At 39.9% G+C, this 27,874-nt stretch overlaps 1 protein-coding gene across 3 annotated transcripts in view; it reads left to right on the forward strand.

Moving 5' to 3' along the window:
* The window catches only part of dock1 (dedicator of cytokinesis 1), a 187,648-nt gene that overhangs the window by 13,805 nt on the left and 145,969 nt on the right, over window positions 1-27,874 (forward strand). For 2 of the 3 annotated variants that reach the window (XM_023271467.3, XM_055004433.1), the window contains exons 2-16: window positions 9,538-9,621; window positions 9,971-10,011; window positions 10,130-10,185; window positions 10,882-10,978; window positions 12,102-12,250; window positions 12,807-12,942; window positions 15,291-15,448; window positions 15,872-15,953; window positions 16,572-16,707; window positions 17,813-17,885; window positions 19,858-19,997; window positions 22,622-22,747; window positions 23,079-23,203; window positions 26,451-26,549; window positions 27,018-27,090. In XM_023271467.3, coding sequence (XP_023127235.2) covers window positions 9,538-9,621; window positions 9,971-10,011; window positions 10,130-10,185; window positions 10,882-10,978; window positions 12,102-12,250; window positions 12,807-12,942; window positions 15,291-15,448; window positions 15,872-15,953; window positions 16,572-16,707; window positions 17,813-17,885; window positions 19,858-19,997; window positions 22,622-22,747; window positions 23,079-23,203; window positions 26,451-26,549; window positions 27,018-27,090 — 1,575 coding nt within the window. The remainder of the gene's footprint in view (window positions 1-9,537; window positions 9,622-9,970; window positions 10,012-10,129; window positions 10,186-10,881; window positions 10,979-12,101; window positions 12,251-12,806; window positions 12,943-15,290; window positions 15,449-15,871; window positions 15,954-16,571; window positions 16,708-17,812; window positions 17,886-19,857; window positions 19,998-22,621; window positions 22,748-23,078; window positions 23,204-26,450; window positions 26,550-27,017; window positions 27,091-27,874) is intronic. The other variant, XM_023271476.3, reaches the window with a different exon arrangement.

Consider the following 27,874-nt stretch of genomic DNA (forward strand, 5'->3'; position numbering starts at 1 on the left):
AAAAGGCCAAATGAACTGTTGGATCTTTGTTTTCTCTGGGTGACTAAATCAGCTGCCCTGGGTGGCATGAAGGTTCAGTGGATTATAATGGAAGTTAATTGCCTTCAGCTAGTCCAGCAATTTAACACAAAGGATTTTAGAGGTGTGCATGATCTAAAGTACAGCAAGTGTATTAATACTGAAATTAAAATATTTCTTTCTTCAGCTAAATTGGAGCTCAGTATTAGTCTCAGTTCTATCTGCTCATTCACCAGTGAATACTCGTCCTGCACAAGAATGCTGCTGTCCATGTTGTCAAAGCGCTTGACATTTTGATATTAGCAGTTAGAAGCAGTGGTTTACTGCAGGCAGCCTTTCTGAACATTACTACCGATCCTCCCAGTTTGCTTCTTTTCTTGAGGACGTTTCAGTGTTTTGATGTCGTGCTGCTCTGAAGTGTGACTTCTGCCTCAGCACAACACAGCCTTATGATTTATAAATAACACCATGAAGAACAGGCATTTCCTGTTGCATGTGTCTTTTTTATTTTTTCTTTGCTCTACTTACGCAGCTAGATGCAGCAGATACCACCTGATGAAAGTTGAGAACTATGTCATATGCTTGCCAGTGTGATGACGTCACATTTTTGATAAAGAGGTTTCAAAGTAAACTTGCTGAGTCAATTGCAGAGTTTCTCCAAATATTTGAAGCTAATTATGCACTCATCAGCATTCGTTTCACAAGAGATGTAACACAGGGCAGGAAATAATTAGCTACTTCTTGCTGTGCAAAAGGCTAATCTGTGGATTCTCCCAGTTTCGTCTTTCTGTGTGTTGATATATTGATGGAATGAATACAACCCTGTGATCTGATACAGTTGTTTAACAAAAGATGCAAGGATTTGCAACAGGATAGTGAAGCAAACTACAAATCTTGGTCGCACCCTTGAATATTATTTTCATGAGTATTGAAAACTGTCCTGCTGAACTAATGAGTCATTCAGAAACTGTTTCAAAGGCATTTACTGATGTTAAAGCTCATGAGATGTGTGTACAAAGTGCAGACAGGTTTGCTTTACAGAGCCAGTGCACATACTCATGTACCACAACAAATAACAGCCGACACTGCGGTGTGAGAGAGTCTCTGTGAAAGGCTTTGCTCGGTGCTCTGTAATGAGCTATGTTCTGCTCACTCTCCCGGTTGTATTGGGAAAGATGATTTTCAATTAAAGGAATAACTCAGCCCTACAGAGGCAATGGAAGCTGAGTTATCAGCTTGCGTTAGATTGCACCCTAAGGCCTGTGTTGGAGCAGGGCTCCTTGCAGGAAGTTTTGCCAAAAGGTATTACAGCTTTTGGCATCTAGATCTGGCACAAAGTAGTTTTCTCCACCTGCTTTCTCCTTTCACCTTAGTCCTCTCTTCATGCCCTAAACCCAGCCACTCCCTCAGCTGTGCAGTGTTATATTTTTGCAGTGCTCTGTCTCTGGTTACCTTATCTTTTTTTTTTTTTTTTTTTTTTTTTAAATGAGGTATTGTTAATCTTCCTGTAGTCATAAAAAGCATCAGTATTTCCTCCTAGCCTACTGGAAAGGGCCCCATCTATTGTAATACGGTAATATCTCAAGTGGCATTTCCTGCTTGTTTTCAGAAAGAGTAAAAATCTGCTCCTAACAGTGAGAGAATAATCTGGGGCTTTCCTGCCTCCCAACTCAGCTGCCGTTGTATTAATTTCAGGTTAATTACAATAACATTATCTCCACTTTCCAACTGCAGATAAAGCTAAAAGGCTGTTGAATATAATTGGTGCAAAAGAAAGCGGGGGGAGTTTGTTGGTATTTCACAATCCTGAGATCACTGTCTGAGTTTGCCTCTAAATTAGAACCATCAGGCTTCTGTCTGAATGCCTAAACCTCTTATTAAACCCCATTAGAGAGGGACTTGAAATTAATTATCATGTTTTCACTGCTTTGTATGTCACTGACAAAGCGTTTTCTCCGTCTGAATGATATAAACATGCTCTATAGCTGATTGTCTTCTTTCACTATGCATGCCACTGACAAATATATTTGACAGACACTGTATTGCAATATCTCATCCAAATCCCAACAGACTACGCTGCTATAAATATCATTTGGAGGCTTTCATTTCTATTACAATGTTTGAAATGATCCTCATTTCTCAAGAGTATTAAAATAATCAAGGAAAATGGGAATTATTGTAATTTTCCAGTCTATAAAATATCCATAGTCTCTCTCAAACAATACGTTTCTTATGAGTTCTGATTCATAGCCTGCAGGCCGACCTAAATGCTCTCAGCACTACTAGTAGATTGGTAATTCTTTATTATTCCTCTTTCTCTTAAAACTATTGTGCTACAGAAATAGCTGAGAATTACTGTAAACTGTGGGAGTGTCTATATTGTTATCTTCTGTGAATGGAACTTGTTCACACCCAGTTTTAGATGAGGAATCTGCAACTTCGACGTATTACCTTTCATAAACTGCTTTTCAAGTAAGGGTATTTGCTGCTATTTAGTGTTTGTTTTCTATTATTTTAAATTGCATATCTTTGTATTTCAGAAAGTGGGTCAGACAGTTATATTTTTGAAGATGACCCCTTGTGGTTTTGGAAATTGGAGATTTTTTTCCCCTAGTGTTTCATACTAAACTATTGTGGAAAAGCATCAATCATTAAAGTATATGTGTATGTAGGGGAATTTTGTTATTGTTGATAGTAAGGAAATGACATGAAATGAGGTGAGGGGGGGATACAGAAGTCCATGCAACAGGGGTTTTCAACGCAGACTTGAAATGTGGACCTTGATCAGGACTTTAATCTTCAGGCCATCAGTGCACCACATTTTCCCTCCTTTAAGACTAACGTCAGTACAAAACACACATATAGCCATTATCTGAAGATACAGGAAAATTTATAAGAATCAAATGCCTTGAGAATTTTTTTTTTTAAATATTATGCATCAAGCAGCACCATGGCTATGCTATTTTTATGTTTATTTCCTTTTTTTTGTACAAAAGGCACAAGGATGTATGGCACCATGATTAACACTCCTATCACTGATTTCATATTACTGCACTAATCTACAGGTGCTGGTAGGCTGGTGCCAAGAAATGCAAAAGCAGAGAAGAAGAAGTCTGTAAACTAATAAGCACAGATAAAAACAATGCAGAATTTGCATTGGCTTCACAAATGCTGTATGTTTTGTGCATTCAATTATCATTTCAATTATACATCCAATATATACGTAGTGAGTTTTGATGAGTAGAACTTGAATGTAAATATAAATGTCATTTGCTCACTAGAAAACTGTCTTTAATTCTGTTAGTGTTTGAGAAAGGATTCAGATTTTATATGCAGATTTGATTCTGGATTTAGATCTGATTAAATGCTTTTGTTCCCTTCTTCAGCATCAGAATCATCGCTTTACTTCAGTGTCCATCATTGTCAGTGTCGAGGGAGTGCAACAGAGGAGTTAGTTAATGTCCGCAGGCAGTGCAGAAATGCAGTAGAAATGCCTGGTCCTACTGCCCCCCTACCCCCCTCAGGCTGATGTACCTCCTGTTATCCTAACAGCACATGGCAGATCCCTGAAGAATACCTGTCATCTCTGTGGCAGAGCTGGCTTCAGCTGGCACAGAACTCCGTCTCACCACCAACAGGGGCCTCATCAGGCAAACATAGTAAACACCTGCAACAGCACCCCACTCAGCTCACATTTGTCCCATACAAATGACTACACCAGGTAGATGTCAGGCAAGGGTATGCTTGTTTTGTATTCCCGTCATGTCCTCTAAGATGTCCCGGATTCTAAAGGCTTGTTTATACAACATTTTGCTTGTGAAATGTTGTGATGTGTTGTGAGGCGAGTAGAAAGACACTGTGGCATCTCCACCATTGCAGCACCAGTCTTACAATTTGTCCCTGAAGGAGTGAACATTTTGAAATTCTTACCTTATTTGAAACATGAGTGTTATTCCAGAAAGTCAAATATGACCCAGTGTGTCATGCATTGAAGTGAGAACTTGAAACTCATACTTGAGATGCATTAGATTTACAAGGCCAGATGTATAATTGAGTCATGTACTCTCATGCTTTTAACTGGTAAGAGGTATATAATTTTGCGTTCAGGTATCTTCAGTCAGTCAGGCAGTCTGGGAAAGCCATTCACAGTCAGATATATCCTTCAGAGAATACAGCGTTGTGTGAGTGTGTAAAACCACTCTTTGCTGACTCCTCCGTCTTGCCTCGGAGACCCATAGTGCAGCTGGAGTGTAATAATCATCCTCTATCCCCCTGCTGCCTGGAATAGGCTGGTCTTAGTCCAGTGTATGCTCATTAGAATCCTCCTCATTCAAGTTAAGCACTTGCTCACTTTCACTGTGTGTTTTACTTTTTAATTTTTGCTCATACATGATTGCATTCTTGAGACTGGCTGTCATCCAGTCTTCATTTACCTTTGAACAAAGCTATGCAAAAAAAAAAGGTGCATATCTACAGTGTACATCATTATCATTCTGTGGTGAGATCGCATCAGTTTCACTTCTATGAATGCGCTATGGAATTGAGAATTGAAACTTTTGCAGGAGCAGCTTAACAGTTTGAAAGTTTGCTTTTTTACAACAGTATAGACCGGACAGCAAAGTGTATATTCAAAATACAAAACAAAACAAAACGCAGCCTCCCAAATGTGCCTTTTTAAGAGACAAAGTCAGAAATCTCATAGGCTGTATTTATCGATTGTAGATCTCTGTAATACAATATGCAGTTCTTGCAGTGACTTTACTGTTGGGAATTTTATGGTTTGGCTTCAATTGTTTGGGTCACAATTCAGTGCAAAAATCCACCTGTCAGAGGGCTCTCACTTCTCAGTGGTAATATGTTTTGCACAGGCTTTGGATGAAATGCTTTGAAATCTCTGAAATTCAGGGTAAAAATATGACTAATAGCATTATGGCAGAACTCTGGGGAAGTCTCGTTCTTTTGTTACAGAATGCAAAGTGAAGAACGTTGACTCTTTTGAAGAGAAGCAGCACGACAGCTAGTGAGTTCCAAAGGTTTGAGACTTCTAATGTGTAGTTCCGGCTTGTTTCTCACTGTGGTTGCTAGTTGCTATAAGCAGTTCTGAGTAAGTGACCTCGAAGCAACCATTTGTACATTTCAAAAATAATTGACTGCTGATCCCTCGTAGTAGCATCGAAAAGAAAAGTATTACAGCAGTGCATGCTGCTACAGAAGCTGTATATCCAAGGTTTAAGGGTCCTTCTTTAGTCGGAAGTTGCACATTAGTCCATCCCATCCAGATTGAGAGTTGCCTCCTTGCTCCACTCTTGTCTTTTCCTGCTGTACTACCCTGTTGTCTGGGATTTCCTGGCCAGCTCTCTCTGTGGGCTTACAGCCTGTGGGGACTTCATACAAAACATCAAGAGGCTCAGTCTCTTTCCAATGAGTCTTTTTTTTTCTATGCACTTCTCTTTCCTCTTATTTTCCACCCATCCTTCATCAGCATACTGTATTATCATCTGAGTGTAATGATATGTTATATTCTGCGTGGATTAGTGCAGGTTATTAGTGAGCCCAAAGTGTAGAATTACAATCAGTCCAGTGTTTAGATGAGGCTGCTTATAATTGTAGCGAGGGCGTAGACGTGTGCTGGCTAAGTTGATAGGTCTGTAATCTGATTCCTCACTTGTTTTTCTGTGATCGGAATGTTCTCTGAGTTAGTACAGCATTATGCAAGAGGTTATGTATGATAATGAGCTCCAGGCAAATGATGCTACTGTTTATCTCATTTTCAGAAAAATGATTTGCATGCCACACTCTAGGGAGAATATGGTCCACTTCCTCATCCCCTTCTTCTGATGGATTTTTTTCTCCCTCACTGCTCCCTAATTGACATCAGTTTACTTGAGTATGCAAATACAGGTTTATGAGTAATCAGAGCTGTCATTTAGCCCTCACGTGACAAGAATCGCTTTGGTTGCTGTGTTAAATGGCACCATCATTGCCTCGCATGTCAGGGTTGTGTTTGATGGTCGTCATTTAGTCAGCACCTTCCCAGGGTGTCGTTTGTGTTCGTTTTGTAATTGCAGCTCTTGCTCAGGGAGGATATCCCCGGTTCTCTGAGCTCCCATTTGTTTGATATATGACTTAGTCTCATTGGCAGTGATCACAGGAACAGTTTTTCATTTTCTGATAAAATATGAAGCCTCATGCTTCTATTAGAGCTGTTTGTTTTAGTAACTCCCTCTCATCACCTAGCGTTTAGATGCACATGCTGAATCAGCTGGACCTGTGACCCAGTTCCAAACAAACACACAGATGCAGCAGATGATGGGGCTTTTCCAGCTACTGTTAATGATAGTTTAATTGAGCGCACCGTGCTGTACAGTGACTGGGCTACTCTCGGATGCCCTCCACACAGATTAATCCCACCTCCCTTGTGATTGTTTTGTTGCTTTCTGCACTGTAGGTACCTTTTGTATCTCAGCGTGGTACCACTGAATTCATTTCCTGGGGTCTTTGTTCCATTGTCAGCGCTGGGCTCATGTTCTGGTGGATTCGCTGGGCTGGTTGGATTGTTCTAGGTATCGCAAAATGCACTGTGGACATGTGCATGTATATATACAGCCTTAGACAGCAAAATGACACGGCTGACTGCAGTAGGTTGCAAACATTGGTAGCACTGAATTGCCTGTATTAAAGTGGTTCTCTGCCTATACAGCATAAGTCTGCCTGCTTCATGTTATATAAGCTGAACTTTATATAGAGACTTTAGTCATTTTCAAGGTTATACTTTGTGGTGGTGTTAAGCAAACATCCCCATAAATGTCTCAAAGTCAGTGTCGAGGAGGGTTCTGCTTCACCACTGAACAGTGTTTCTCTGTGTTTTGCATGTTGTCATTGTTTAAGAGCCATCTCTTTTTGCTAAATTACCTTTTAAATTATTTAACTTTTACGTGTGGCAATGGATTCATTCCTTCATTCATCTCATACCCTGTGGCCCATTTTATTGTTTATTATATATGTTGCCTTGATAGTGCAACTATATGCTGTTGTATGATTGCTCAACCTTTTTTGTAGCTGAAACGTTGTGTGCTGCCAAATTGAACTCTGTAATCAGAGCTGCTTTGTAACAATAATGTGACATAACTCAACAGTCTATTCTTAAAATTCTTCTGTCTGTTACAGAATCAGAAATCCAAATGGCCTGGACTTATCAGATGTGTTTAAATAGTTTCCTTTATCTGACTAGTAGTTAGATGCCACATAGTTGTTGACTTTACCTATTTTCAAATGATCTATTCAGGAAACATTCTGTAGTCTTCTGAGAGGAGGTAGAATACATGAAATGATTGCACCCCAGTACCACAAGCAACAAAATCAGAAATGCTTTGTTTTAGATAATTGCCAGACATAAACACAGAAGAGCTAACGGTAACAAAAAATAAGACAAACACAATATTTTGTGTCACCTAGGAAACTAACGATATCAGTAAAAAAAAAAATCACGTTGCGAATAATTTGGAATACTTTGCAACCGTGCGATTTTAGTTGGAATTCATTTTTTTAACATTTCTTTCCCACTAAAACAAACATAAAAATGCTTGTATGATTTTTGCTGCACATTGCAGCTGCGGCACCTTAGTGTTTCAGATATAATGCTATGTTGTGACACATTTCACCAAAATCAAGAAATTGCAACTCCTGCAGTGTGAATATTGCACTTTGCACTTCCATCATTGCCATTTCGATAAGATCTCAATTAAGCTTAGGCCTAGTGCTACCTGGTAATCTAACTAATCAACTCCTCAGATGGCAGGTATTTGTGGGAGGAAGTGGTTGATTCACTTGACGTACGATCGGCATGCTGCTTGCTTGTTTAGATTGTTTCACCCTGTTTGGATTTATTTCACCTTGTTAGGATTTGTTCATGGACTTGTTTCATGGATGAATTACTTTGATTAACACCATTGACAACAGTGGAACCACACTCACCTGAATTAAGAACTGTCATTGCATTATTGAATTAAACATAGCGCAGTCACTTTAAATTGTTTAAAGTGAAGCTGCTGTATTATGATTGAATTGCTTGAATTACAGGTGAATGTTTGATTTTTTTCAGATTTTCTGTTATTGTTTTGTTTTATTATTTTGATCATTGTTCTACCTTGATATATTCAAGTATTTTCTGTTGATTATTTTTAATAGATTACTGGTAACCTAGTTTCTGTCTCTTGTGTTTGTTAATTTTCACACAGCTCCCAGAGCTGAACCTTTTCCATAGCCTAGCCCTTCGCCCACCTAATGGTAGCATATTTCCATTACAAGTGCTACATAAAGCTATACGTGTTGACTGTTGAGTCTGCGGCCTTAAGGAAGACACTCTGTATTGTAATAGCAGATCCTGGATAAAGAGTCCTCACATATCTTTATTCAGTGTAAAAGAAAACATTTTTATGTGATACTTGCCTTTGATTATAGGCTTTACTTCTTCTCTCTGTTTTATGATGGTAGGATATCACAAAGACTTCATTTATAAAACACAGATTACATTTTTGGGAAAGTTAGGCTGGAAGAATGAGTAATACATTTTTGTGTGCATCCAGGAATAGTTTTGTAGAGGTTTTGATGACACTGCAAGAGAGATGTTTCTTGCATTTTTCCTCATGAAATACAGCAAAGCTGTGGGCTATTTACATTAATCCTTTTGGAAGGTGCTTTAGTCTTAACATCATCTCAAAACAAACTATTTTGGGCTTTAGTTGATTAGTTTATTTAATACCTCTTTATAAGTGTGATGCTGTAGATGCCAACATACCTGTTCATGAATCTGTAACTTGCTAGAACATGTTCGTAATTGGCAGCCAATTTTGGGAGTACATGTAATGTGTTTTATTTAGCATATAAACAGTGTAGATAATATGCTTTTGTAGTGTTGGTGTGACAACTAAACGAGCATCTTCATGTCGCCTATCACAGAGAACCAGGAGAGTGCAGTCCTCTGCCAAAGCTGATGCCCTCTCTTGCAGCTTTAAAGAAAGCAATCCATATCTGAACCAAAATTGAATGGGTATTTCCTTCTTCTTGCTCCTGCTTTCCATCAAGTTTTATGAAATTCAGCCTGGTGGTTTCTGTGGAATCTGGCTGACCAACAAACAAACAGCACTAGAAACATACCTTGCCATGGCAATGGAAAAATAAGTAACATTCATCATCCTCTTCGTCTGTGTCCAGTCCTGTTCTGAGCAAATCTGTTTATCACTGTCATTATTGTTATTTTGGCATCATCCACCATTATTGGTTTATTTTCAGTGGGCGGTAGAGAAGCGTTAATATTACAGCATCAGTGGTGGCGAGCCTGGTCTTTGCTGTGTCAGACCATGTGGGTGGACATCCTGTACATGTGTGATGACTCTTCCACACATTGCAATGGCACACGATTAACGCCACAAGGAAGCCAAACACTATATTGCCTTTTTTCACACCCTTTCTCCTGTAATATTTCCTCTTCTTATATCGTCCTCTCTCATTTTTCTCCAGCAATCTATAACTACGATGCCCGGGGAGAGGAGGAGCTGTCACTGCAGATTGGTGACACAGTGCACATACTTGAGACATATGAAGGTGAGAGCGGGTTTACTGATGCGACGCATGATCACAACTGACAGCGTTGAACATCACATCACTTGTACCTCTTGCTTTGCCAAATTTTTGTAGACATGTTTAATAAGATTATACTTGTATTAGCAGTAATTATCATGCTGATTAACCTTTTGCTTGTTGTGTTTTATAGTGAAAGGCATGTTATATCCACTGTGCTATTTGTGTTTTTAATGCCATTCTTTCTTGTAAAACAGTTATTATTGTTTAAAATGCTTATTTAAACACCCTAAAAAAAAGATGTTTTTATTCTCTTTCTGTGCTATTTATCAGAAAAGGAACTCACATTTAATGTATTTCTGTTCTCCATTAGACTGGTACAGAGGCCATAGGTTGAGGAGAAAATCCAAAAAGGTGAGTTGCTATTAAACAAAAGTTTTAAACACTTGTAACTGACACCCTTAGTCGTGATAGCTTCTGTTTTTTTTAGCTCTTCAACATAACATTTCAATTTGATCTCTTCCTCTTCCAGGGCATATTTCCTGCTTGCTATATACATCTGAAAGAGGCCACGGTCGAGGGCAGTGGGTTAGTACTTCTGCACTTTAGCATGATGTGAATTTTAGGATTTCTTTTATCTACAAACCCGATCTCTTCATCGTTCATTGCAGTTGTATGTAAGATGACTCAGTTGTTATTTGCTACAACCACTCATGACAGCTGAAGACGGCAACAAAAATTGAATGGGAAGCAAATAGATGTGGAATTTGCCCTCCTAATTTATTTACTGACCTACCGAGAAGCTTGTTGCCTTGGTGAAATGCAAGCTGTACGTAAACACCCGCAGAGGTTTATTCAGCGGAAAGGTCTGCTCTTAATATGATGTGATGTGTGTTTTTTGTAGCACTCTTTTGTTTTCATCTGTCTACTTTGATGTCACTAGTTAAAGACAAAGATAAACCTCAAACTTTAAAGTCCTTGACTTCAGCTAAGAACCTTTAGAAAAAGCATTTCCCCATCGAATTATAGCCAGACTAATGGATTTTGACACATTTGTGACCTTTATCTCCATTTACTAACAGGCTACATGTTTTATACTCACCATAAACGGAACATATATTTAGTAAATTTGCTCAGGGTGAAAGAGAAATTGATGTCTTCCAAGGCTTTGCTATCTTTTTTCCTCACTTATCATCTCTGATCACACACAGTGTCCTAGTGTGGAGAGGAAAGGGCAGATAGGACGCAGAATCACTGTATCAAATTTGCTCACTGTCACTGCAGGCAAAAGGAGACGGTCATTCCCACTGAGCTGCCACTGATTCAGGAGGTTACCACCACACTGCGGGAGTGGGCCACAATATGGAGGGATTTATATGTGGTAAGTTGAGTTGTCCTTCCCAGATGGAAACACACACACACACACAATGCATTTCTACATTCAGTTTGCACCATTCCCTTGTGATTGCACTAAAAACATAAAAACATATTGCACAGTACTGCCACGTGACTGTTTGTCACAACTGAATCTGTCATGGCCTCACCGTCGCACTGGAGAGCACCAAATTTTTGGGTTACTTTCTTCAATTTTTAAGTGGGACACGTACAATAACGTGAATTCAATGAAATACATCAAATTTACGCATAGATTTGGATGAGTTTTCTGGTGGAATGGCATGTCACAGAATAGTTCATGAACCACCAGAAATTTGACATTTCAGCAATTTGTTTTGTGTGTAGAGTTTTGGCTCTGTTAAAGGTTGAATTTTTTTTAAAGATAGCATGCCTTGTAAACCAACTGGCATGATTTGGGATTTATAATAATATCTAGAATAAAATCTTTACATTACATTGACTGCTGCTATTATCTATGTTTATAAATGTAATTTTTAAACTTTAAGATTTTATGCTTCACTGAATATCTCAGCCTATTTATTCAGTCTATTTGAATACATTTATGTTCTTGAAAGATTTTTTGTTTCAGTATTAGCCTCAGAAGTTCAGCAATCATTGGCTGTTTTCCATTGGTTGTTCTGTTTACAAAAGGTTGTTGAATTTGGCTTAAGGTAATTCCACCTGCTTAAATCAGCTATCACCTGTGCAGTCCTGCACCATTTGTCTTAAAAGTACTCTGTAGAGTTCACTTGAAAAGGAGGTTTATGTATCTTTAAGGTTTAATAAACATAATAAATACACTTCCTTCATCATAAAACATATGCCTTTGTTTTTCCGCCTTTGCTGGTACATTGCCGATGTCTCTTGGGACATTAGCAAGCTGCTAATAAGGAGAATATAGTGTGACACCACTGGTATGACTGTATATAGTATCACCTGTGTGCATGCACATATGCATCCTCCTGCATGTACCTGTAACGAGGATCGCTTTGCTGCGAGAGTTCAAAAACTCCACAGGTTGCCTTCAAGAATCAGCTGTTAAGACAGACGAGCACTTGCCATTCTAAATTTTCTCCGGTGTCTAAGCTGTGCAATATTCTTTCTGGCAGGGGGACAAGCGTGAGATGTTCAACTCTGTCCGTGACATGATCTATGACCTCATCGAATGGCGTTCACAGATCCTTTCCGGCACCCTCCCACAGGACGAGCTCACTGAGCTCAAACAGAAAGTCACCTCCAAGATAGACTACGGCAACAAGTGAGAACCCCGTCGTTAGAGTATTTTAGCCTTGTCCTCTCCCCCCTATGTCTTATATCCCTTTATCCTCATATCTGTCTGGAAAAATGACTCTTGTTGGAATAGGTCAGTGTCAGTCAATAGAAAATGACAGGCCATCATTTAGCTTGAGGACAAACTGGAGGGATTTAGTCTCAGCAAACTGTACTGCATTCCATCATGAAATGACAGCTCTTGCTGTGTCTGCAGTGGGCCTAGAAAATCGGTTGAAAATGAAAATTGTGAAGCTCCATCCTGCTTCTGTGATGAAACTTTAAACCTTTGGCCAGGTAGAGAAATGGCCTTAGCCTCTGCAGAAGCAGGGAGTGATGAGTTCATGAAATACCATTGAGTGCATGGAGGCATCGTGCTATTGTCTTTGCTGACTCACTCCATAGCAGAAAGATCTTTTAAAGGAAAGAGTGGAGCAGAAGGAATATTATACGAGCTGTGTGTGCTGTTTCCTACCTCACAAATGCAATGACGTGTTCACAATATTTGCCCTTTATGTTATTGTGTGTTTTTATCTTCATGCAAGGTACTTGGATCTCGATCTGGTGGTCAGAGACAAAGATGGAAACATCCTTGACCCAGAGCTCACAAGCACCATCAGCCTGTTCAGGGCACATGAGGCCGCCTCCAAACAAATTGAAGACCGAATCCAAGAAGAGAAGGTAAACAGCCTCTAAGACACCAGCTTTACACCTGCGAGTTAACTTTGTTCGGTGTCCAGATAGCAGATCAAAGATAAGAAAAAGCCCATTAGCGCAGTGCGAATGAACATTGTACACAGTGATGTGAATGTAGTCACTTTTTCTTTCTTCCTCACTGAATCTCAGCCAGAAAGGTGCAATTACAGCGTTGGGAGGAAAAATGAGGAGAAGAGTTAGCACTGTTCGTCCTCCAGTCGGGTGAGAGAGTCACTACATCCCATGGAAGTTGTTGGCTTTTTTTTTTCCAGCATAGTTGGACAAGCAAAAAAAAAAATCTCTTTGATACAGTGCCTTGAGATATAGGTGATAAAGATAAATGCATCAATATCTGTAGACGTGACATTCTTCTGTGGAAAATTAAGTAGAATAAATGATCTGAGCCATTCCTTGGTGGATTCACTGGTGTGCTTAGAATGATTATCCTGTTAAAAATTCCACTTCCGGTTCAGCTACAACTTTCAGATTTCCTCAGATTACCTTCAAGCACTCTTTATTATGATGCAGAATCCATAGTTCAATCAATGACTGCAATTTACCCAGTCCCTGAGGCAGTAAAAGGGCTCCAGACTATAACATTTTCATTCACCTAGCTTCAGAGTTGTTATGAGGATATCCTCCTGAAAAGCAGCAAAATATCTACTGTTACTGGGGCCAAACTCTGTCTTCGATTCATCTGTTTTTCCAAGAGGCCTAACCCTTACCCTTCATGCTCATTAGCAAACTTCAGTTTTGCTCTGTTGTTCTCTGCGGACATCAAAGTCTTTTTCCTGGTGTGACTCCTATGCAAGTCAAATTTGTGACAGCTCTTTCCATTTGGAGATGCAGCGCTTTGACTCAAATTGCTACAGAGTTACCTGCAGGTCCAGTAATGAAATTTGGGTGTTCATGGAGTCTTCAGTCTGCTTTGGACTAAATTTGCGGGAATGGCCAATTATTGGATAAACTGGCAGTCATTTAAAGTTCACGCCACTTGTAGAGGATTTCCCTCACAGTAGATTGATTCTTCTTTTTAGATAATTTAAAAATAATTTTTTTAAGTCATAGGTGTTCACAACTTCTTTTCTGAAGATCTTAGAAAGTCTTGACGTTATGACACCACACACACAGATAACAAAGAAGACACCAGAACTTACAGTCAGATGTTTAAATAGAACAGACACATTGTGTCAATCCCCACGGAAGTTCTAAGCACGTAATATCAGATTCAAATTGTATGGATTTGAAAGTGTGATAAGGATGGGGTTTACTTAGTTTTTCCATGTGACTAATCGTTTTTTATAAATGTATTCAAATTTTAAAAAATTACTGCAAAATGAATTTGTTATTTGTTTGACTATATCAGCTTTATTAATAGGGACTATTTCAGAGCATCAACTGTTTGTTTGGTTGAATATTTCAAAAAGCCAATAATTTCACTTTGAAATTTTGAAAAATTCTCTCTCTGATTCTGATTCCTCAAAGATAATTGTTAATGATGACCCTACATTTGTCCATTTTGGAGACCGATTCTTTAGCAGTGCATTTTCCATCCGTAGCCACAATAATATTCTCTCTTTGTGACCCTACTCTATTGGTGATTCATTAACTTTTCATCTGGTGCCATCGTTAGGTCAAATTCTTAAGTTCAGTGACCAAATACCTGCTGAGCTAATGTGACATGAGCAGTAGTTTGTTTTTAGTGCAAATTTGTGAGTGTTATGATGCTAAAGTAGTGAACATGCTAACCCCTAGCATCTTTTTAATCCTGTTTTAAGAAGAAAAGTCAGGAACTCTGCCAGATTCCCAATCTATTTGGCTTGGCGCGTCAGTGCCGTCCCACACCTGAATGTCAGGCGGCAGTATGGAGGGAGTGCCAGACGCTAAGTGTCCTGCAGTTATGTGGTCTCATCTTACGTGACCTTTTCTTTCAGAGGTCTTTATTGCATATGCATGGGCAATAAGAAAGTGTCCAGGTCAACATGATAAATATTAATGATGAGGCCCCAGCGTATTTTTGAAGGGCATCCAGGGAATCATGCAATAAGGTCCTCTAGTGTAGCTGCAGTCCTGGAGATCAAGCAAATGTGAAAGCTTTTTATTCAGTGTGGAATATATTATAATGGAGTTCTGATAGATGCATAGCCATTCTTAATTCTAGCTTTTTAACTTGTAAAAATTTCAGAAAAATGCAGAAACAGTGGCTCACATTCGTTCATTAATCTGCAGTGCAGATGCCAGCCATACCTTTGTTCGTTTCTTCATAAGCTGCTGCTGTTTATGGGCTCAGATGTGGCCCAGTGTTTACTGTAATGCCTCTGTTTCTCTGACAGTCTCAGAAGCAGAATATCGATCTGACAAGGCAAGCAAAGTTTGCTTCCACACCAGCGTTTGCCCTCTTTGTGACTCTGAAGAATGTGGTGTGTAAGATTGGCGAGGATGCAGAGGTGCTCATGTCACTGTACGACCCGGTGGAGTCCAAGTTCATAAGGTAAACCCACGACTGCATATTTACTCAACTCTGTCTCGTTTTGTCTTGCTTGCACACTCACACACATGCGTACACAAACACACACCATGCAAGAATGTGACCAGAACAAGTAGAGCCTGCTGCTTAGGGATTTGCTATTGTTTCAGGATTGTGACAGCAAATTATCACAAGTAGAGCCGCTCAGCTGTGGAATGTTACTTCTGGATCCAGCATCAGTCATGCATTTTGTTTCCCCATACGAGCTAGAGTGTAGATTAACATTCAGGCTTCTGCTGCTTTGCAAAAAAACCTGTAGTTTATGCAATTCATCTACATGTCCGAGTTCTGTATCATAGATGTTGCAATGTGAATCTGAGGAATTGCTGAGGCAGATGATGATGATGAGTCATGCTTATTTTTTTCCCCGTTACCTGCCCTCTACAGTGAAAACTACCTGGTGAAATGGTCAAGCTCAGGCTTGGTGAAAGACATAGACCAGCTTCATAATCTGCGGGCGGTCTTCACGGTGAGTGTGTTTAGTTGTGTCAACGTGCGGGATTATGTGTGTGTGTGTGTGTGTGTGTGTGTGTGTGTGTGTGTGTGTGTGTGTGTGCACTCGCCTCATAGTTCAGTGTTTATTGAGCCATGTTATGAGTCATGTGGAAGCCTGTTTGCGGAGCCAGTATTTGTTAAGCTCTCTCAGATAGAGCCCGGCTTTCCATCCGTATTTACTAAGGCAGTGGCCTCTGTCTAATAGAAGCCCAAGGGCGTAAGGGTCGGCGTGCACACACCGGGAGCACTTTAGCTAGTTCTGGAGGGTATTGCCCACAGGAAATGAATCTGTGGACACAATCATAGATGTTGCTGAAGCAATTTGTGGTTACAAAACAAATTGCCCTCAACACAGACTGATCTCAGAATGACCTCAGAAAGTTCTATTAATTGACCAATTATTGTTACACTGCTGTAGCCTAAATGAAATGCCGGATGGGGCTTTAAATCCAAATGTGTTGGTCGGTGGGGCGGGTGGAGGGGTTTGACCCCATATTCTACAATCTGATTGTAATAGCTTGGGATTTGCCATGATTTTAAGGCAACAGTGTCAGCACTCTTTCATAACTTTTCTTGTTTTCTCCCTCTTCAGGACTTGGGCAGCGAAGATCTGAAGAGAGAGAAGATCAGCTTTGTGTGTCAGATTGTCAGGGTGGGGCGCATGGAGCTACGAGACAACAACACCAAGAAGCTGACGTCAGGCCTGAGAAGACCCTTTGGAGTGGCAGGTAAAGCAGATGACACAGAGACTCAATGATAACCTGATGTTGAAAAGAACTGCGTGACTTAAGTTGTTGTATTGCAGTCAGAAGCTTTAGAAGTTGCCTTTTGAAACACTGATTATCTTTAAGTATGTCAGTGTACAGAGAAGATCTCTTACTTTGCCTCCTAGTGAAAAGAAACTATTGTGCAAAAGTCCTTGCCTGGGTAAATAAATATATTTGGATAAAATTCTAAAGCAGAGAGAAGAATTAGAGTTTGATTTATCTCAAGCTGCCAGGCGTTTCATAAACTAATTAGATTGGCGTTTTGCCTACAGTTATCCAGCAGAGAAAATGATGCCCCTCTTTCAGTGTCTTTATTTCCAGTGCCACTTGAAGGGAAGGTAAATGACAGTCTGATTTATGACGGCCTATCTTTAGAGATCATCATTATTGCTGCTGTACACAGCATGATGGAAAACCTGACTTTTATTTTTTTTTGAGATTTGCTCATTTTTGGGTGCAGCTATAAAAGGCTTATAAGCATACGGGTGAAATCAGTCTAGTATCAGCCACTATAAATATTTGCTTCATTTCTTATTCACTATTTAAGTTGCAGGAAACAAATTCAAAAGACTTAATTTTGCACTCTCAGCCAATATGAGAAAATGTTGTCTCGATGCATCTTATGTTATGGAAAAAGAGGAATCCTTATTCTCATGGTGCGACATCACCCCATTTTGTATAATATTACACCATCAGACTAACCGCAGCATCACAGTAATACATTGTTGACACTGTGTGATGACTCTGCTCAATATTTATCCTCACAAAACCAAATGTGACCTCACTTTAATCCTACCGTGTACATTGCTGTTGTAAAGAATCTGATATTTCATTTTTGAGTTTTAACTTTACAAGACTTCTGCTTTTTGTGACCATTTTCCCCCCATCATAACACAACCTCTGCATTAATTAGTGCTTATGACAGCAAAGCCAACCTCGGCGAGACTGCTTTCACCCCTTAATGTAGCCTTATCATTTGGTTATCGCCGTCTTCTTTTGCAGCAACGCTACTCTGTGCACACCTTGAGACCGTTTTAACCCGCTTTCTATTTATTTTTTTCCACAGTAATGGATGTCACAGACATCATAACAGGCAAAATGGACGATGAGGACAAGCAGCACTTTATCCCATTTCAGCCGTAAGTGCACTGTGCTGAAGCACCACATAGATCTCATTCATCGTAAAGTTGCTTTCAGTTTGAGATAATGTTGCATAAAATAGCAAGGCTCTTTTTTCCATTATTTTTAACATGTACAGCATATCAAAGACTCAGCAGTTCTAGTCTTACTTTTTAAAATTTTTTCTTTTTTTTTCTTTTTTTTTTAAACAAATTTTCAATCCTTGACACACAGATTAGTGGGCATTTTACTACAGTAGCTCTCCCTTATTCCCTGCTGGCTCAATTAAGGCAATCTCGTTAACAGTTACCATTTTTGTAGGATGGCGTACACAGTCAGAGTAACCTTTTCCTTAACGTGATTTCCTGCATAATTGAAAATACTTCAGATTCAGGCAGTTTAGCTGGCAGATCACCTCACTTAACGGTTTTATCTGTGAGCATAAATCATGGAAATGTGAAGAGAAGAACAGGTTCTATAAAGGTGTTATTTATGTCCCAGTGTGAATATTTGCAACTGAAAAACTGAGCAACTTTCTGAAATAGCAATTCCACAACCCATTATTGCATGTGTTTTCAAAGCCAGCAGAGGCAAGAAGTGAAAGAGCCATTTAGAGAATGTGACACAGTGATGTAATTTGGATAGACTCCTGGCATCCAAACAGAAAAAAAGGGAATGGCTTTTCAGAAATTGACTTGATGGAGCAAATTCTTGCCTGGCATAGTTTGTTGTTTTCCCGAACGCTGCTTAATTATAGGCCTGAGACTGAATTGACTTCATCGCTGTCAGATTGAAATAATGCATATGTGAACAAATTTCACGTCGTAGTGCAATGATCGATTAGTTGATTGACAGAAAATTAATTGCATCCAATGTCAAATGTGAGGATTTATTGCTTTTCTCTGTTTTATATCATTGCTGTCAGTTGGACAAGAACATTAACTCAAAGGCATCACCTTGCGCTCTGGGAAGTCTCATATAGTTCTGACATTTTTCGCTATTTTCTGGCATTCTAATGCCAAAATGATTCATTTATTAATCTTAAAAAGATTTAGGACAGCTCCTACTGAAAATATATCTAAAGGCAGTCACCTTGAACTTTGATTGTGTTTGAATATTTATATATTATATGTTTCCACAAAATCCTGAATACTTTTTCCAAGCCCCACTGTGTGTAGCATTTTTTTAAATCAAATCCACATCATAAAACTTTTTTAAAATATAAATTTAGGGGGGAAACCTGTTTTATGCCTGTTGTCCTACAATGTTATGTCCTATAAATGTACAAATCTCTGCCGTGCTTCTTTTGTGTTGTTGCTTTGATTGGTTTTGGATTCAAGGTTGGATGCAGTGAAGACAGATTCTTCATTGCTTCCTTCATATTGACATCACCACTGTCTTCTCCTGCATTTTCTTCTCCTTCTGCTCGTTAAAAATCCTCTACACTGCAGATTCCATCTCTGCCCATCGAACCCATTTCTCAGGCAGCTGCCACACATGTGGCGCTTCTAAGATCACATCTGCTACTTCCTTATGCTCCTCACGTCAGTTGTTTCAGTAAATTTGCTACTCTGTAAATGAATCCATATGGAGGGCAAAGCAGAGTGACCATTTGTGACTGGAACTGGTTGTATTTTAGGCTTATACAGCCTGGGATTGTATGTTTCCCACTTTGAAACACTTCAAGGCTGACCTTGGATGGGTCAAGCTTCCAACTGATTCAGTGGCTCTGTAGATGCTGACTGGGCCTCACTTCCTAAATGATGATTTCTCTGTGTTTCTGTCATTATCCATCCTGCCTCACTGTTAACTGCTAACAAGTGGCTTTGTGTCTGTCATGGTATTCGCATCACTCCTCGGTGTGTCTCTCTTTCTCCCACTCCCCTCCTCACAACCATCACTCTGTGGCTCCTCCTGCCCCACTCCTTCTCCTCTGTTTCCGCCACCTCTTCCCTTTCTCTGTGGTGTTTGCCTGTTGTGTGCATACTGCAGGCTAGCGTTGGATGATGCCATTCGCCACAAGCAGCTGAACATCTCCCGTTTTTCACCCAGGGTGGCGGGGGAGAACGACTTCCTCCAGACAGTCATTAACAAAGTCATCACCGCCAAAGAGGTCAATCACAAGGGCCAAGGTACAGTGCAAAGCACAAACACAAGAATCTAGGAAGATAAAATGGTTACACTAAGCCAAGACCTGATGGAAATCTAAGCTGGATCTGCAAATTGTGTGCTCAAATGTCACCAAATCCCCAGCCATGCTCACTTTACCCCAAGCTGTTTCTCTTCTGTGCACACTGTGGACCAGGTTTTTTAACTGCAATATAGAGTCCTATGCCTCTAAGGAAACGGCACAATCATTTATTTTTGGAGAATTTTTAAGTTGCATGTGTACAATAATGTAATTTTTTATTAAATAATCACGATTTTAAGTTTAAATTTGGTTATTTTTTAACAGACAAAACCAAAACTGACACAGGATAAGGTTTAAGAAGTGTTGGAAAGTTGGAAAATCCATTGATTTTTCCAGTTATTGGCTCTGATAAATGGTGTAATTTTGGAGATTTAAAAGAAAAAGATGGCATGGCTTTCAAACCCACTGGGTTTTGGGGTCCAGAGGTTTAATGGTTAAAAGATTTTGTAACTTTTGGAACAGTAAAGGAAGGACGATAAGCCAAACACACAGTGTGATTGCACGCTCTTTTTTTCTATTTATCAGTCACTGGAACATTTTCCATTCTTCAGTTTTCTGAAGAGTGTAGCATGTGCTGAAATATTCATAGAATTAAAAGAAATCACAGTATTCTGCATCTGTTTTAAGACTTTCGCCTCTTGGAATAGACGTGTACTGCCCTTTTGCTCTTCATTGGTCACTTCTGACATTGGCAGTGATTTAGAACAGAATTGGAATAACTTATTTCTCTGTTTTCTTTTGTCATTCCTTATTTGTCTCTGCTAAGTATTTAAAAAACTCTCTGCGAGGAAAGCCCAAATTGTTACAAGGTTAGAGGGTAAGATTAGACATGCAAAGTTTAACCTTAACTGCATCTTGCTGTGCTGTTGTAATGATTTATTAGAGGTTTATACAAAGTACTGTTAACCCCAAAATACTGGCAGGGCAGTGAAACTGTTCATCTTGCTAATAAAAAAACATTATTTGCTCTTAGCTCTCATGCTATATATCACTGCTCATACTATTAATAGTTGTTCAAATCACCATGACTACAGTGTCTCAGTAATCCAGCTGTTAATTAAGCGGGTGAGTCTAGAGCTTATCAGTGATTTGACATCAGTGGTAAGAAGAACAACCGTAGGCCTCTTAGGGCTTTGTGCTGCTGGGAGGAGGAAGGAGGGGGAGACAACATGACAGTCGCCATGGTATTGTCATGCCCGATGAAGATGTGCTTGCATAAATGTCAGGTTTGCTCCGACCCACTCTGGGAAGAACAGTGGAGTACTGATAGCAGCTGTTTCGGTCATGCTCGCATATCAAAAGCCTTCCAGCTTGCCTAGTGAGGGATGTGTCACTCATCACAATGTTACGTTGTTATGTGTCACTCATGACAATGCTTTGAGTGACACATCTGTAAAGTGAAAGTGAATAAAGCCCCCAAGGCTGATAAAGACCATTCATTTTGGTTGGCCTGTGAATGAGCACACTACAGACTGCTTTAATTGGATGCTTTCTGTTTTGTTTTTTTTTTTAAAGTCATGTCTTGTTCACAAGTGTGACTCTGTTCCGCTTTGTTTTCCCTGAGAGAATATTAAGAGTGACTGATGCCACCTTTAAAATGTGCTTACAGAGCTGAAGCTGGCTCACAATTGAATTCCCAATAAAGAGACAAGGGGCTTTTCTCCCAGCGAGGAGAAAAACAGAGCAGCTACTGGTGTGAAATTGTTAAAAAATATGACCCATGAAAGTCCCCTTAAGCCCTTTGTTTAAGAATTATTCAGACCCACACAGTTTCCTCTTAAGCTTCACACTTTAAGGTTTTCCAAGGGCAATTATTTAAGCCCGGGAAATACTCCACAATTTAAACCTTCTATTATAAATGTCACTTATTCTCATATAAAAACAAAGAGCCTATAGAAGAGGTCTGGGCTATTGGGGACATTATCATGAATTTTTCAGGAGGATAGAAAGGAGGGTTTCTTTTTTCACCAAGTTTCTTTGGTATGGGGAAACATCTTTTTTTTCTAGCACTGCTATTGCAAAGGAGTCTCTTTGAGCCAGGATCTGTTTGACTTTCTTTTGGAATTGCAATACAACATTACATATTGTTTAGGATTAAAAAAAATCTGCAGTGTCTTTATGTTCATATATCAGATAGAATGGCAGTGAAGATGTCAAACAGGTATTAACCTTCCGAGCTGAACACGCGAATTGAATATTTTGTTCAGTGATGTTCTTCCTTTGTCACAGTAACACGGTACTTTGATGTCAACGAGTAGAGACTTTATAGCTTTAGTCACTCCAGTTATGCACACCTCACTACACCACACTTTGAACTGAGCACCAAGAAAACACACACATACACACTCTTGCTTCCTCAGTTATTATGTTTTCCTAATCACATCCCTTAGGATGGCTTCTGTTTAGCGTCTCGCCTGCCTTAGAGCTATTACATGTCACTCTGACAACCGACACTGGAAAGCACAAAATAACCCCTCTTTTTAGTATTTTCCTTTGCCAGTCTCATTCTTCTTCTCATGACGTTTTCTCGGTTCTTCCCTTTTCTTACTTTGATTGCACCACCAGGCCTGTGGGTGACTCTGAAGCTGCTTCCTGGAGACATCCATCAGATAAGGAAGGACTTCCCGCACCTGGTGGACCGATCAACAGCTGTGGCTCGCAAAATGGGCTTCCCTGAGATCATTATGCCAGGTTGAGTGTTTTGCAAAGCTTCCCATTTGGCTGTCTGAGAATCTTACTTCAGATTTGAATCTGTCAGAAAGTGATTCAACTTTAGATGTTCTCAAAATGTTAGCAAGAGAGAAAAGAACATATCATACTCCATTAACATTTCATTAAGACATTAGTTATTTAATGGGCTGAAGTGAGCCATAAAGTATTTGGTGTTAAATATCCACTTATGCTTCTTAAAATATAATGAGTTATGCTTTAATATTCATACATATTAAAAAGGATAAACCATGAACATCATGGAGCTTGGGAGAAGTGAGGATTTCTTACTTCTTGTTTCTGTTTTCTAAAGGTGACGTGCGGAACGACATCTACGTGACCCTGGTTCAGGGGGATTTTGACAAAGGGAGTAAGACAACACCGAAAAACGTCGAGGTGACCATGTCTGTTTATGATGAGGACGGCAAGAAGCTCGAGGTACGGCTGAGGAATTTTAACGGCCTTCTTCGGTATTTTTCCCGGGTTCAGCTCATTCTCAGCATTCAGGACACAAGTGCTCAAGCCAGTCGGTCTCTCAGACAGTCTGTGATTTACCGGGCTTTCTTTAATCTCACACAGCTCAGCACGCTGCTTAACTGACCAGGACTCCTATAAAGCAGTGTGATACACAGGCCATACCGCTGCCTGTCACAAATAACAGAATGCAATATCGGTGCTTTGTGGTTGATTGAGTAGCCTAAAATTTGGCTCACCACTATGGGAATCAACCTTTATCTATGTCAGAACCAGTAACAGACTTTTGCAGTGTGGGCAGCATAGTGATGAGATGTGCAAAATCAGCACTGTCCTTCTGGTAAGATTACCTTTGTAAATGAGGTTAGAGGGATAATTCCTCCCCTGTCTGTTATCAAGCTGACCCAAAATGTTGTCAATTTATTTGCATTGACTTTTCAGTTTTTGGAAATTAAGAGATGTAATTGCATTTTGAGGGTGGTAGAACCATTAAATAGCCTGTTTTTATCCATCATCTGCCTTCATAGGGAATTTTGACATCCACAACTTAATACCATTAATTCCGATAGAAAGTAAAGCTATGAAGACAAACAGTTAATAAATCCTTATTATGCTGCAATTTATAAGTTGGAGAATGTTAAATGGATTTTCACTTCTGAGTTCAGTAATCAGCTGACCCCTCAGCGTTTAATGCCCGAATGAAGGTTTTGTTTCATCTGTTTTTTCCGTAATTATTGACACCCACTGCTTCACTTTACCTCTTGCTCTGCAGAGGACATCAGTTAATGGGTGATATGTGAGCTTTACAGCAGCTGGATATGAGGGGAGTATGGGTAGATGTGTGACTGGAGTTGGTGCTCACATGTCTGAAAGTCCTATTTAGTTCGTGTCAATAGAATATTTATTGTACATATGTATTTAAGGCCGTCAGAACCCTTGGGACGTAATGATTAGAGTCAATGACAGCCATCAACAGTGATCAAGTGACATCCATCACATCTAGAAGAGTTGTTTTGTTGCTCTTACAGTACTTGAGATCCCTTTAACATCCGTTCTCACAGAAATACTCAGGCTCTCCAGGGATTGGTGCTAATTGGTTAAATTCTCCCTCTTCCTTCCTGGATTCTAATTGGCTGAGAGGAAATTCTGTTTCTGAGATGAGAGGCCCTGTCACTTCTTGTCTGTCACTTTAATGTCTGAAGCTATTTCAGTTTGATTTTTGATAACAGAAACTTTCTTTTAAATGCACCCTAACCCTTGCATTACCTCAAAAGGAAAAAAAAAGTTTTGTTTTTATCTGAGTATTTCTGTAATAGCATAAAGAAGCCTCCATATACTGGGGGCTTGAAATGGAAAATGCAATTACTTACAAAGAGGCAAAATTTGATAATGGGTTTACTTCATAAGTTTTACTTCATGTTGCTCTTTTTTTGGATGTTTCTGTCTCTACCTCAGGGTCTCTGTTCTCTACTGCTCTTTCTCTGTTTGTCTTTGTCATCCTCCCTTGTTTTCGAAAAGGATTTTTGAAAACAAGAGCCTGGACAGTGACTTCTTATCACCTTGACGTATTAGCACACCTCCAGAAGCCCTTTTCACCTGCAGCTACAGTAAATTTCAGTCCCTTTCCCCCTCTTCCAAAAATCTGAAGCTGTCAGGAATGCTGGCGAAAGGGCCAGAGTTGCTCGAGGTAGCACCTGCTCCCCCCCCATCTCTGCTCAACACGACTGGGGGAGACAGGGTCTGTTATTCCTCATAATTGCTGGTTGTCAGAAACCATTAGTGTAGGAGTGTTTCAGCAGCGGTACACTCGCAGGCCAGGGTGTCAGCTGGAGTAGTGGGAGGAAAGAGGTAGGCTGGCTGAGCACAGATTGATAGAAAACAAGGCATGCGTGCCATCCGCTGTCACTCCATCCCTCGTGCCAAGTCCCCCAGTGGGGCACTTCGTATTTTACATACGCACCCTGACCTGTTGTAGAAACGCAGAGAGGCCCGCTAGGAAGGCCAATTTACATGGTGGGATCCATCGGCACCAGCTGGTCTGCTTCCCTGTGCTTGGCTCCCCTCCACTTTTCGCTGCATGGGAGCCACTGCTGCTCCTTCTTAAATAATTAATTTCTAATTTATTTCTTATTTCCACAATGCCATCATGAGATTGGCAGCTAACACACAGGTGCTCATGCATTAAGTGCATCCAGACTTTTACAGGCCATTCTGCTAGATTAAGACTTTCTGCCCGAGGGACTGCATTTTATACAATAAGTGCTAGTAAATATTCAACATGCTGTGAGTGTGCTAAGATTTTGACAGAGTGATGATAGTTCAACCATCACGGCTTCTTCACTTTATTTTTTTCATGCATTATTTTTATAGTTTTGTTTACAAAGATGAACTGAACATACAGGTCAACAGAGGTAATGCGTGCAGCTCTATCAGTAGTTCGATTTGTGATAAGTTATTTTCCCAGCAGTCCTGGGAAGAAAAACAGGCATGAAACAAAAACACCAACAGGGTATCAAATAGGGATGACCTCAAGTCTAGATTAGCCTCAGTACATCTGGTCCCCAAAGGAAATTAGAATTAGAACTATTACAGTAAACAAAACAGTTCACATACAAATCCAGTGTCTAATTATTGGACAGATAATTAACAGAAAAACAATTAAACAAGTCTAGAAAGATAATATCCATATTAAGACATAATAACCTTTTTTTACCAACACCTAAATATATTAACAGATTCTTAAAGAAAATGTAGTTTCTCCATTTACACTTTCCTTTTTTTGGTGGTTCTTTGTCTTGCCATTTTGTAGTTATTGTTGTTTTCTTTAGCTACAAATTGTACTTTTAGGAGGTACTTGTCCTGAGCATTAAATTCTGTTGGAATACTGCCTAAATGCACAGTGCCAAACCTATAATCAGTCTCAAAACCCAAGTATTGATTCTATTACTGGTACTATGTGTAGGCAGCAAGATTGCATTTCTTTCTAATGCCATTGCCTCCAGCAGTGGCCAGATTTGGATCTGTGATTGTGCTCTAAAAACAAATCTGTCGACATTATTCCAGTAAAATTCAGAACCTGAGTTTAAGATGTTGGACTGTATTTTACGACTTCGCACCTTTAAATGAACTTAAAGCTAAGACAGCATAGCCAGATAACCAGTTCCACTGTGTGATAACCTAATTACTATGTGTTTTCTTTCTTTTTATCTAGAATGTGATCTTCCCTGGAGCTGGAGATGACGGGATTAATGAGTACAAGTCTGTTATCTACTACCAAGTAAAGCAACCTCGCTGGTTTGAAACAATAAAGGTGTGTCTCTGCCTGCACTACCCCTTTACTATTTCTTTCCTTCTTATCCCTATTTTTGTCTCGCCTGCCATATCACGTCTTGTTGTTCTCAAATTTATTTGAGAATTACAACACAGGTTTTTATCGCCAGTAGCAGAAGCTAGTTGTGTTTGGTGAATATTTTAGCTTTAACTAAAGAGCAGCGGTGAATTTTAAAGCATGTAGAAAAATACATTTTTTTAAGTGTTCATGCAGAAATGTATAAAAATTACAAGGTATTGATCCATGACACTTAAGGGCAGGTTTACCTCATTTACTACAACTTACATGCACTTCTTTTGCTTTGTATCATGATAATGTTTCTTGCCTTCAGTTACAGTTCATTTCTGTGCAGTGTGAACATCTGTAATTTATGTGTCATAATCTGTCTCTAAGAACCTGCTTTGTGAGTGTGGACGTCACTCTGTCCCGTTCTCTCCCTTATCTCAGGTTGCTATTCCTATTGAAGATGTGAACCGGAGCCACTTGCGTTTCACCTTTCGCCACCGCTCGTCACAGGACTGTGAGTATAAATGTCAGTCTGTGAATAATCAGTTTTGCAGATGACCACCTGCACAATTGGCTGCTACTCTGTCCACAGCAAATATAATGGAAGATGTCCAATCCAAGCAGATGTGTCGCACAGTGATAAATACTTTGAAGCTCACCCTTTGTCACATTAATCGGAGGTATTAGTCTGCCCCTTGCACAAAAGCAGCATCATGGAGTGGCTTGTCAGCGACTACAGCTGGGAAGTGAAAAATGCCTGAGGGGACTCATTTGTTTATTGGGACCAATGACTAGCTGAATGTGCCCAGTGTTGTTTGTCCTTCTGTTTTTTAACATCCTTTTTAATTTTGGGGGTGTAAAGGGCAGGGAAGCCTGGTTCTGGCAGTCTTGCTGTCCCATCTGCCTGCCACATGGCCAGGCCTGACGCTGCAGCAGCAGGCCCGGTACAGGGAATATGGTTTTTGGAGGGTAAGAGAAGCAATGACAGGCGTATATAAACAAAAAGATCAATTCACATGGCACGGAATGCAAAGAACTTGAGGGATATCTGCACAAGTTAGTATACCTTCTCCCTAATCTGCAACTGCTGTCATCCTGTATTTCAAAATCCTCTGGCTTTGTTTGCTTTTCACCAACATACAGGTGGTTTGGAGGCAATTGCCAGGTCTGAGAGCTCAGTGCTGGCTTATAATCCACTTGGAGAGCCTTCTTGTCATGCTCCGCACCTTGCTCCTCTGGAGACTAATGCTGTTACGAGGCGCGCCTTTGAAACTCTGACTTGCTGTTATCTTGCTGTA

The sequence above is a fragment of the Amphiprion ocellaris genome, chromosome 18, assembly GCF_022539595.1.
Source record: "Amphiprion ocellaris isolate individual 3 ecotype Okinawa chromosome 18, ASM2253959v1, whole genome shotgun sequence".
NCBI classification, from domain to species: Eukaryota; Metazoa; Chordata; class Actinopteri; family Pomacentridae; genus Amphiprion; species Amphiprion ocellaris.